Genomic DNA, 12850 nt, shown 5'->3' with positions numbered 1-12850 from the left:
TTATAATTAATGCAAAAATGGGAATGAATTATGTAATAAACTTTAGGTGGAGCGCATTTTATAACCAGCTGTTTACTCTTTTAAAAGTATTCGTAATAAGGAGATTAATGATTTCTACCGGTTGTGAATATTTAATTTCAAAAACAAAAATTATTATTATACACATTTTCGTAAATCACCATCGAGCCACCCTAACACATTTTATTGTCTAGTGCCTCTACAACCACATCGCTCAAATGGAACCCATGCCAAAAGCTCTTATTTCATTATAAAAGCTTTCCATTAGAAAAAAAAATTTGTACGTCAAATCTTTCTAAAAAGAACTCTTTAATCTCACGAGACCTTTGAAATATCAAGTCTAGCGATTTTCCACACCCTTCATGATGTAAATCATCTTGTACTAGCAGCTCTCTGCATCCTTTATAGTGTGAATTGCCATAATAAACTATTGATGTGTAGGGATAAAATAAACTTAGTTACTAGTAAATAAGTTTCAAAGATACAATGAAGTCTAATGACTGTTTACATTTTGCATTGACAAAAATGACTCACTAAGCATCAAGTGGAGTATAGCAACAATATCAAATTCTATTAAGATGGAGGTGAATAGAGAAACTTTTGTTTTTAAATTTTGGTATATCTTCGTATATATGCAAATGAAATTTCTTTTCTATTTATAAAAATTCTCATGTCTCTTCATAGAAATTTAACTAACTAAGAGATGTTTATCTACATAGTCGCATCTATTAATAATGAACACAACCATTCATAAGATATTACTTGAATAATTATAACTTTTTGTTCATAGTCAAGTTACATAACTTTTAGTAATAAGAAACATAATTTATCACTATGTTCCAACACAAACCACCCCAACTTTTGTGTTTGTAATAATTGACATCGTTTATTAGAATTGAGAAAAAAAGGGAATTCCTTTTCCCTAAATGAAAATCCATGGCTCAATCCCCTTAAGCTCTTTTGTCTTTCTCCATTTTTGAGTTTTTTCCAACACTTTTAGCATTATGGAGTCTGTTAATATTTGGGTTTTGAGGAGCTTCCAACCTTGGGGAGCAACAAAGACGTTTCCCTCGAATATGTAAAAAAAAAGAAAGTATTTATTACATTAGCAAAAGGATCAACAAGGAGCCCTCACTTGCACACCATGAATCCTTTCACCGACATATCAAGGGGCCCTTTGCCATATCAAGATAGCCCTCACTAGCACCCCAATGGGCTTATCACCCACACAAGAAGCCCTCTATCGCACCCAATAGGGCTTATCAACGGTCCTTCGTTGGCACATTAAGGGACCCTTTGCCAACACATCAATAGGCCCCTTCACTAGCATTATGGGTCCTTCACTCGGACTACTAATGAGCCTTTTGCTAACACTATTAGGAGATCACCTAAGGACCTAAGGAGTACTTCACTAACACATTGAGGAGTCCCTCGCTTGCACCACTTGGGGTCACTTTGCCACACCCCCAAAAGGCCATCTCACTCGCACCCTAGGTAGGTTCAAAAAATAGAAAAGATAGTTACTAGGTATATGTTGTGTAGCTTGGTAAATATGCTCATATGGAGAACAATTGAAAGACAAGGTTTGGAGTCTCGTCCCTCTGCGTAAAATCAACCTAAGGTCAAGGTATGACATCTTGTCCCCCTTGAGGAATTGACTAAGGTGCAAGGTTTCGTCCTCTTATGCCTTTAAAAAGTAAGACGAGAGGTCTCTTCTGTCTTAGTAGAATCAACCGAAGACTAAGGTGTAAGGTCTCGTCCACTTTATGCCCTTAAGGACTAAGGCAAAAGGTCTCCTCCCTCTTGATAAAACCAATCAAAGATTAAAAAAAAAAAGAGGCATCGCTCCTTGTTGACAATGGTAGGAACAATGAATTAGGCATAATGTCTATATATAAAAATCTATCTTTTATGCGTAACCCTATTTTTGAACATTATATTTTTGTTTAAACCCCACCTGTAACATTCCGAAATAGGGCCTAAACGGAATAGTGGTTGCGAAACCACAAATCCGAGGTAGAAAAAAATTTATTTTATTATTATTTTGAGGTTCATGGTATGATTACATGATTGTGCGAAAATTTCGTGATAAAATTCTATGCATAAAGTGCTTAAGTTGAGGTTAGGGACTAAATCGAATAATTTGCAAAACTTGCATTCTAGAAGTTTTTAGTATGAAATTATTTTGGAATATTAATTAGGAGATCTTAAATGGTAATTTGACCAATTTTAAGTTCATGGACAAAATTAGGACATGGAAGGAATTTTTGAAAGTTTAGTAAGGAGGGGTATTTTGGTCATTTGGTTATTAACATTAATAAAAAGGTAAAAAGATGATAAAATTGTATCATCTTCTTCAAGTTACCAGCCGAACCTTACCTCTCTCCATAGCTGGGGTTTCTTCAACTTTCAAGCTTTATAGTAAGTGATTCCAAGCCCCGTTTTTAATGATCTTTACGTTTTTTAAGTCCCGGTAGCTCGATAAAGCTTATGCTAGCAATAATTTAAGTTAGGAATCAAATTTGGAAAAATACCCATAGGTGAAATTTGTGTATTTTGATGTTTTATGATGGAATATGAGGCTTTAAATTATGTTAGACAACTTGTGCTACTTGGTTTTAAGTGAAAACGAGTAAAAAGGCTTAATCGGTAAAAATACCTAATAGTCATAAGTACATGTTAGTGTGTGAATTTGATGTTGTCATAGAAGGGAAAAATGATCAGTATGTCATAAAACATAAGAAAATAGGATGAAGTTTAATTTACGAGCCTTGGGGCAAAAGTGCAAATATGTGAAAGTTTAGGGGTAAAAATGTGATTTTTCCAAAGTTTGAGTAAAGGGTTGTTTTGATAAATGTTGATATTAAATAAGCTAAATTTTCTATTATAGATCAAGAAGAGCGAAATTCGGGAGTAGATCGGGGAAAAGAAAAAGTAAAGGACTAAATTGTAAACTTTAGTCACATTTTGTATCGAGGTAAGTTTACAGTAAATAAATGCAATATTCTTTTATTTTACATTATTATTGTCAATTTCCAGCATTTATATATTTATGTTATGAAAATATTTAAAGTCGAATTTAAGGTGAAGTGATAGAGGAAAAGTGTTAGAAAGCCCCGGTTGAACCCTAGGAATGTTAGGATATTAGGGTTGACAGGACAGAACGGAAATGAGCCATGTAAGTCCATATTAGAAATATGGCTTTGGAGACAGGATTGAGCCATGTAAGTCCATATTATATATGGCATTGGAGACAGGAATAATTCATGTAAGTCCATGTCAAAGACATGGCATTGGCAGGGTATTGATAGACAGGAATGACCCTAGTATCCTTAGTATTTCGAGTGGTTCAACGGGTCAGAATACGAGTTAAATTACAGTGAATTAACAGCAAAGGAAAAGTAGATTATATTTATGAAAAAGGAAAGGTCAGGTAAGAAAGAAGGTAAGGGAATAAAGAAGAAGATAGAAATTGAGAAGTAAAGAAATTTATGATGTTAGATGATATTATGCATAATTATCCATTATGTTGAATGTTGTGATTTATTTGCTTGTAAGCTTACTAAGCCTAGTGCTTAATCTCTTTATTTTCTTCTTCTTATAGTACTTATCTAGCCACTCGGGGATCGAAGGAAACGTCGGAGGCCGATCACACTATCAAAGAAATAACTCTGTATAATTAGATGTTTTGTTTTGTGTATGGCATGTATAGAAACTTAGCTACTTTTGGTATAATATGAACAATGAATGATGTGTAAATACTTGCTAGTGATTAGCTAATAAAAATGGCCGATGATATGCATGTTTATTAATATGTATGATTGAATGGTGATTATCACATGAAAATTATGAAAAATGTGAAAGTAACCTAAAAACAGATTCAAATAACAGAAATGACGTAACTTTGAAAAATCACTAAAAATTGTAGAAACATAGTTTGAAGATGAATAATATATTAAATTAAAGCTTATTATGTCTATTTTCTTATGGAATAAGAAAAACAGGTAAAGGTATTATATTATATGATATATCTGAGTTTTAGTGAAACAGGGTCAGAGCGATTTCTGGATCCCCTGTTTCAACTTTGGAAATTCACCATAAATTGTAAAAAAATAATTAGAAGGTTTACTTTATATGGTTATAATCCTTGTTGAGTCTAGTTTTAAGAGAAACAAACGGCTTAGTGATATGAATTTTGTACAGGAAGAAACATGGTTCGTAGCAAGAAGAGGTTAGTGCAGTCGAGTTTTGAAACAAGGGAAACTTTAACTAATAAACTGTACTAATTGCCCAGTCAAAAATCTATGAAAAAAATTAGTGGATAGATATATGAGTCTAGTTTCAGGAAAAATTTACGGATCTTAATTTTGAGTTTTGGAACTCAAGATATGAATTTTTAAGCGACTATGACGCAGAATGGCAGCACATTCCGAAAAGCTTAAATAAACAATTTAAAACTATTTTAGTGATAGATTAAGTTTAGTAATGCCTCGTGCTCGATTCTGGCAACAGTTTCGGGTAAGGAGTGTTACACCACCAATAGACTTTCAAGCTTAAAGTAGTGTGACCCCTGACCCTTGAATAAGTTTACTTCTGAAAGTCCTAATGTTATTTCTGACCAACCTCTTAAAGCCCCAACTTGCTAAACTACCAGCGAAGCCATGCGTATCTTGCAAAAGCTTCAACAAACAAAGCAAGGAAGAAATACTTTTAAATCGTAATACTAAAATAAAATTGTTTGCGATTATATCAATAGGCAACAGTAAAACAAAAATAAGTGTAGAATGATAAAGCCAACTTAGGAAAAACAACGACATTTATCAATTAACAAAGCTACATATTTAAGTAGAAGTAGAAGTAGAAAGATTATATCAATGACCTCCAAAGCTTACGTTTTAAGGATTGGTACCCCAAATTCACCTCCAAAACATCTTATATACTTCTCTTGATCGACTTTGCCATATTAATTTCTCATACCTATAAAGATCATTCACAAACCTTGCCATGCATCGACTCAAAACAACCCACTTTATAACTTACTTTTGGTGTACAAAACAATTATTATATTCATTTTTTGATCACATCATGACATGCTAATGAAGCATTCATGCCTCTATAGACACACCTTATACGTAATAGGGCATAAATCTATTGGGAGGCTAGGCTATTATATAAAATCCATAAATGATTAAAATATTCTGTTCAAAGTGTCATTTTTCAAATAAATTATGAGGCGTAAGGTATGTATGGAAGCCATCTTGTCAACATGAATTTGCCTCCGACATTTTGTTAAAGTATGGCAGAAATAATTCTTAACTTTCCCTCTTTTGAATCTTTTAATAATTTATCAATTATATACATATAGGAAATTTGTTTATTCCATCATTAATGGCAACATTAAGTCATTTAAAATTTTTTAAAATTTATTTTAGTTGGTTAATTATTTAATTAGATATTTAAATGATTTATTTCATTTAAAATGGATGATATAATGTCAATTGAGTTTTAGTTTGACTGGCATTAATATTGTTGCCAATGTATGAGGATCTGGATTCAAGTGTGTTGAAACACATTATCCTCTTATTTTGGATTTAGGGAGAAACTATAGATAATTATAGTTATTGTATCAAAAAGAATAAATATGATCAAAATCTATAACGAGAATATTTAAAAAAAATTATATAACAGGAGTGAAGTTAGAAAATTTTTTTAGGGGAGTCAAAATTAAATTGTAATTTTCACGATAATAAAAACATAATTTTACCATTTTAATAGCCTCTATCTTTATAATTTTTAAAGGATTAAATTAATTTTTTTATCATTTTTAGGGAGCTAAAATATAATTTTACCTTTATTAATTTAAAATTTTAAAAATTTCAAATAGCTTAAATAAAAAATTTTACATTTTAGAGGTTGAGTGGCTGCCAGCCCAGGCTTCTCCCTATGATATAATAAAATATTTCTTAACCATTTTTAGACATCTTAAAATGTCAAACAACAAATAATATGTATATTTTGAAATATAATTGGTGAATTTTATTTTATAATTTATCCATAAATAATAAATTTTTAATTGTTAAAGTTATTGGAAAGCTATATCATTAAACAAATAAATACTTTTAATTTTTTTATAATATTTATTTCTTATTTAATATTTAAATATATTTAATTAATTGATCGGCTCTACTTATCGAATTTCTTACACTAATATACTTAATTTTTTTTTAATTTAGTACTTAACAATTTGTTAATTTAGTATTTAAGTTTTTTTAGGTTCAATTTGGTATTTAATTTCGTTAAATGATATATAAATTATCCCAAAATATTAATGGTGTTAAAAAATTTACACAATGTTACAAAAATATCGTCAATATTAGAGGAAATTTGTGTTAAAAAAATTATGCATTTAGCTATACTTAACGGATTAATATTGAATAAGAAAATAAGAGTTCTAAAAACCCAAAATAAAATAAATTCATTAATTTAAATTAATAAAATGAAATAAGTAAATTAAACTAAAAAGAATTGAACATTTAAAATACAAAAAAGAAATATCATATCATTTGCCATATGCTTGTCATACATTGATTATTTTACTACCTCATAAAAAATAACATTTTTAGTATATTGGAGTAATTTGTATAATCTTTAATAAGTGTAGGTACCAAATCAGAAAAGAAAAAAAATTTATGCATCAAATAAAAAAAAAAGAGTCAAGTTCAGGTACCAAATTGGACCCCAAAAAAAGTAAGAGGAAAAAAATATCAAATCCAGATATCAAATTAGAAAAAAATATAAGTGCAAATACTAAATTAAAAAAAATTAAATGTCAAATTAAGAAATAGTGTTAAGTACGAAATATTAAGCCTTGTGTTTGATAAAAGGGAAGCTATTCAATTTTTTTAATATTTAATACAATAATCATTACTGTTTAAATGTATTGGAAAATTTTAATATCATTATTAATGTTTAGTTTTCTTTGTCTATTGAGTCTTAATTCGATTGATATGGATATTGTTGTCAATACAAAAGAACGTAGGTTTAAGTGCGTTGAAGAGCATTATTCTCTTATTTATAGGTCGAGAGGGGCTATGAGTAGTTTTAAACATTGTGTTAAAAAAGAACAAATATGATCAAAACATCAAATGAAATTATTCAAAAAAGAATGTTTAGCTTTAGTTTATTTGGTTGATGGGGAGAATTTCATTACGTACTGATTAATATGATACTCAATTTCCGCATTTTGCAATAGTTAACATTTTGGAATAAATAAGGCGATAAATAATGAAATTATTTTGAGTTAATTGCATTACACATCCTTAAAACTATAATTTTCATTTTAAATTGATTCATAAATTTTAACATTCTAATTACATCTTCAAACTATCAAAGTTGTGTTAATAGCCTTTCCATTACTAAAATCATTAAATTAATTGTTAAATAAAAAGTCAAATATTATGCGACATATTCTCAAATAAAAAAATTAAATAAAAATAAATGTTGTAAAAATCTCGATTTTGAGGTTTTTGAAGCTTTTATAAAAGCTTTATCATTCATTCTCTATTTTTTCTATTTTATTTTATATATAGTTTTAACTTTTAAAAGTTATAGTTAACGTTTTACTTTTTTTTTTAATATTTTAAATTATATCAAATAAGATTAGACGTGTTATTTAACTGTTTTAATAATAAAAAATATAATTGATATAGAATCGATAATTTAGAGATATAATTAAAATATTTTAAAATTAAAAATAAAAATAATAGTTTAAACTCTTATTTTCCAAATAGTAGATAAAATAGGTATAAAAAAGGGAAGGGGGTGTCCTTTACATGCTGTTGAATTTAAGACTTTTAAGATTCATGGGGTTGAAGTATATTTGATAATGCTTTTGAGAAATAAATTATGAAAATTATTAATAGTGTGAGATTTTAAGAAATAAAATATATTTTGCTTTATAACAATAAAGATAAACCTAAATACAAATAAATCTTAAGCATGCCATTCTTAGACCAATTTCAGATTTTGCTATTATAATATTGATAGTTGGAGTTGGAGGTGGAGGCAACGACGGTAATGGCAGTGGGGAAGAGGGTAAATTTTGAGGATTAAATTAAGATTACTGGTAAATTTTAAGGGTTAATTTATTTTGAAATTATGACTAAATTCATATAAGTTGAGGGCTAATTCTATTATTGTATTGATTTTTTACTTACCACGTCACCCTCTCGTAAGAGATTTAACTGCACTTAATAGAAATGGACAAAAAAAAATCTCGATTAATTGAGTGGCCAAATTAAAAAAATTGATAGTTGAGTGACCTATGGTGTAGTTTACCCATAAAAATATGTTTATATAATGTGCAACTATTAATATAAAAAATAATTTTTAATTTTTAATTATTATTTTTTATGTCTTTCAAAAGGGATATCATTCAACTCGGTCTAACAAAGCTTCGGGTTTGTTTAGTAATGCTTAAAAAAAGTATTTTTAGCTCCAAAGCTCCAAAAGTACTTTTGGCTTAAAAAACACTTTAAAAAAATTGTGCTAAACAAACTAAAATTTTTAGCTTTTTAAAAGCACATTTAAAAAACACTTATGTAGAGAAGAAGTTAAAAGTTTTAGTTTTTCTTCTTCTAAAAGTAATTTTAGTGCTTAATTATTTTTTCACCCCTCCAATAACATAATATTATACATTTTTTTCTTAGTTCTTAGTTACAAATATGTTAAAATCATTAATTAAAAATAAAAAATATGTTTTAAAATAATACAAATGTGTTAATATCTAATTACAAATATTTAATAGTTATACTTAAATATTTAAAATATAGTTTATATATTCTAATTAAAATTTATAAATAATTAATATTTATTAATTAAAAATATTTAAAATTTATATTTCATATATTCAAATATTAACAAGTTATAATAAATTTTTTATATTCTTATTAAAATTTAATAACATTAATTGATTTAAATATTATTTAAATATATATTTATTATTTGATAATAATATCTCTAAAATTAGACATTTTATTTTTTAAAAATGTTTTTTAACAATAATAAACACTCAAATCTTAAACTAAATTTTTTAAAATTATTTTTTATACTTTTCAAAAATATTGCTCAAAAGTATTGCTAAACTAGTTATTTAAACCTTAAACAGATATATATATATTTAAGAAATGTTCGAACTACGAAGCGGTTTGACTGTCAACATAATAACGACTGGGCAGCAAGACGTCGTTGCTTTGTCCAAATGTGAATGGACTTTCCATTTGAATACGGTTAATGGCGGCAACAAGAGAGAGAAAACCTACTGTCACCACCGCCGGAAGCTCCAGCACCATCACTATTGGACGCGCATTTACCACAATCCAAGAGATAGTAACATTCGAGAAGGAAATAGAAAAGAGCAAATTCATAGTCATTGCTGGCCTCATCTCCGACTAACAATCTGCTCAGTCTTTCCTCAGTCAGGTCAAGGATCCCCGTGCCACTCACAATTGCTGGGCTTATAAGGTATCTAATACGCCGCCGCTTCAGTTATCTGATTCAATTTCAGTTCATAATCTGACGTTGTTAGAAGGATTAGAGTCGGGGATCAGTACCGGTCGAGTGATGACTGATGACGGTGAACCTTCTGGAACGGCGGGGAAGCCGATTCATTCTTCGGTTGCTTTTTCCGGTTTGGATAAAGTCATGGTGGTGGTCATCAGGTAAATTGGGGGAATTAAATTGGGAACGGGAGGACTTGTTAGGGCTTACGGTGGAGTGAGATCGGAATGCTTGAGAAATGCTCCGATTTGTCTTGTCAAAAAAGCAAGAAAACAATTGAAGATCTTTCGATTTCAATACATTGAAATTCTAATATTTGATTGGAATTTCCTAAAGGTTCCAATGGGTGTGGAGGTTCCTTTCGACCTCTCGCGAGTTCTATACCGTCAACTGAGCATTGTTTTGCATTAGAATTATGCCTCGTTCAAGTGAATTAATATTTTAGGGTTAATCGTTAGCTTCTGTTAGTCGTATGCATAATTATTTCAAGCAAAACAATTGTAGCAGAGGACATTAAACAGGATTATGATACTGGCGAAGATGGGATCGCCATGGTTTCATTCGAAGTTGATTTTGATCGGCTTGTGAAATTAGAAGAGACTATCAAAGCCAATTGTAGCAGAGAACTTGTGTTTTATAAGCGGTGCAACCGACTTTGCTCTGCAATCTTTTCAGCTTTCCAGGAACAGGCAGGATTGGTACGTGATCTAAATCTAGGCTTGGCATGTTCCTGTATTTTATCATATCATAACTATTGTGTTTAAAATTTAAGATGTCGACTTGTAAGTGTTTTGAAACATTCGAATGTGTCGTGCTTGTAGATCGTATTACAAAAATAAATAAATTAAATTTGAGAATTGAGGCAGTCGTGTTTCGAACTGTTGTTCTAGGTCATAGAACTACATCTATGAAATTGAAAACACAAAGCACACTATTCACCATTATTTGTTCTTTAAATATACTCATAAAACCAACCTTTTCGATAGCCTTATAGCTGCTAGAAATTACTACTGTTTCACACACAACAGAACAATCAGATGTTGAAACGAGGCTTCCAATTCTTCTTAGGTATATCAATGGCCATTTTCAATGCTCTCTTGAGCATCCCCATCCGTTCATTTCCACTAAACCCTTTAATCCACAACACACTTTTATTCCTTCCTCCTATAAACACCATCTCAGCCCTCACAACCGTCCCATTCACCTTCCTAATTTCTCGTGTGAGATCAGCTATCAGTTCTGGCCTGTCATCGCAGCTGAATGTAGCCTTTACCAAATTCCCATCCTTTTCAGAAAAACCAAAACTTAAGCTGTTCAAGTCACCAGGGAGCACACATTCCAAGCTTCCGTTAGAAGCTCCTTTCATTTCTTTTACTCTGTTTTTCAGCTCCCTTAGCTGCCTCACTGTCTCACCCAACACAGATGCCTTGTCCATCTGTTGCACGAAATGAATAGATTGACTTGAGTACCCTTTCATTTTTATAAAGGAGACTGTTGCTTAGGGTTATGTTACTGAACTCTTCATTTTTCTTAAAGTACCTGTTTTTGAAATTTGCATCTGATACATGGAAGATCCTCTAATATATTGAAAAAGTGAGGGAAACAAATTAAGCATACTAGTGTAGGATAAATATCTATAGCTGACACTCGCACCAAATCTGGGAACATAAGCCTAGAGAAATAGAAGGGTCTGCAGATGCTGAAATTCAAACCTCAATCACCTCTTAAAGATGGTTTCATGAACTAACAGGCCTACACCCAAACCCAATACCCATGCATTATGTAAGCTGTTATTAATAAGTAAAATTCCACAAAATTTCTGCAAAAATTTAATATATCATATCTACAGTTCAATATCATGGTAATTAAATTTATGTAATCTCTTTGTCACTTACTTTGATCAAGTTCGGTAGGATGGTTCGGAGCATGTCAAACTGTTGGCTGATCCGCTTTCTTCGATGCCTCTCAGCCATTTTATGTTTCAGGGCATTGGCTATGTTGGCCTCAGCCTTAGGTTTAGTCACCTTTTTCAAACTTTTGAAGCTGAAATCAATGGTGGAAATTGAATCACGGTAACGTCTGAGATGCTGTTGTATATCCTGTTCTAACTATAGGTACGAACCAGAAGATACAAACAGATGATTATAAGAAGATTGCCCGACTAAGGAATGAGAAAATGGGAAAAACAGTAAACAGTTACCTGTTTAAGACGAACCATGGGGGAGCTCAGATTTTTCTCCAGTAGAACTTGTTCAGTAGAAAGAAAGATTGTAGATCGGAAGAGAGATTTTGATCCAAGATTGAACAAGGTAATTCCTTTTTACTGCTTATTAGCGAGATGGCATATGCACGCAAAAGAGAATAAGAGATATAGAAGCTAATAAATGAGAGTTAATGTATCAAGCATGGGCTGATTTTATGAAATATTTGATATAATCTAAACATTTAACTCTTAAGATATTGGTATCTAGAGTTGTTGATTATGATCTTGAAGTTTGTTTCACAATTTTATCATTTCATTCTTCACAGAAACAAACTAAAAAAAAAAATTTTGGAATAGCCACAGTGTCGGATAATCCTTAGTACTACATTCCAATGATTTGCATGATAATCAGGCCAAAGTAAAGTGCAATATGTATATGTGTGTTTTTGCGTGCGTGCCTATATAATAAGCTAAAAATATATAATTATGAAAATAAACTCTAAAGAACAGTTTATTTACAAAACATGTAAAAAGGAAAATTTCTTTTATTGGCCAATATGCATGATTTTGTTATGATTCCATGTCTGGAGTTAAAAAAAAAATTGCCAACTCTCTCACAGCCATGACAACATAAGCAAGTTAAACTAAAATCAAAGTTAGCTTCAGAAAGAATATTCTGTTAATAGATAAATGCACAAGAAGAGCTTAACATGACAGAATGCTAGATTTCACCATCTAGGAATATCAAACTCTATAAGTGCAGTATCAGTATGAGTCAAAGAAGTACTGGAAATTCTATAGCTGACATTCTGAAATTTTTGTATGAATGAAGACCAAATTTAGTCTAGGACATCAATGACAGTGTCTAGGAGACCATTTCTAAGCATCCACAAATGCAGTCTATTACACAGACAGACATTTTGAGTGTGTTGAATATAGGAATATGCCCAACATAAGTATTACATATATTGCAGGATGTACCTGTACCCATATCCGAATATGTGTCACACATGGGTACTTTAGGAAAATAAATAATCCAAGTAACATAGATTTAATCCAAGGGTCAATATT

At 30.5% G+C, this 12850-nt stretch overlaps 1 protein-coding gene and 1 long non-coding RNA gene across 2 annotated transcripts; one reads left to right on the top strand and one right to left on the bottom strand.

The window, feature by feature from the left end:
* Positions 1-9211: 9211 nt before the first annotated feature.
* On the top strand, positions 9212-12042 carry LOC121209674 (uncharacterized). The gene is made up of 2 exons (XR_005904764.1): positions 9212-10274; positions 11482-12042. It is a non-coding gene; the product is annotated as an uncharacterized lncRNA (long non-coding RNA).
* Positions 10365-11907, bottom strand: LOC107899923 (transcription factor bHLH131). Its single transcript, XM_016825661.2, has 3 exons — positions 11777-11907; positions 11472-11684; positions 10365-11011 (listed from the first exon to the last, which is right to left on the bottom strand). The coding sequence occupies exons 1-3, from the start codon at positions 11792-11794 to the stop codon at positions 10610-10612; spliced, it is 633 nt and encodes a 210-aa protein (XP_016681150.1). The 5' UTR covers positions 11795-11907; the 3' UTR covers positions 10365-10609.
* Positions 12043-12850: the final 808 nt, after the last annotated feature.

Source organism: Gossypium hirsutum, chromosome A11, assembly GCF_007990345.1.
Source record: "Gossypium hirsutum isolate 1008001.06 chromosome A11, Gossypium_hirsutum_v2.1, whole genome shotgun sequence".
Lineage (NCBI taxonomy): Eukaryota > Viridiplantae > Streptophyta > Magnoliopsida > Malvales > Malvaceae > Gossypium > Gossypium hirsutum.
Note: the sequence above shows the minus strand (reverse complement) of the source record. Positions and strands in the feature narration are given on the sequence as shown.

What these genes read in the sequence shown, in the direction of transcription:
- LOC107899923 (XM_016825661.2), bottom strand. An exon ending in TCCTACCGAACTTGATCAAA is followed by an intron (nt 11,012 to 11,471) that starts GTAAGTGACAAA and finishes TTCGTGCAACAG; the next exon opens with ATGGACAAGGCATCTGTGTT.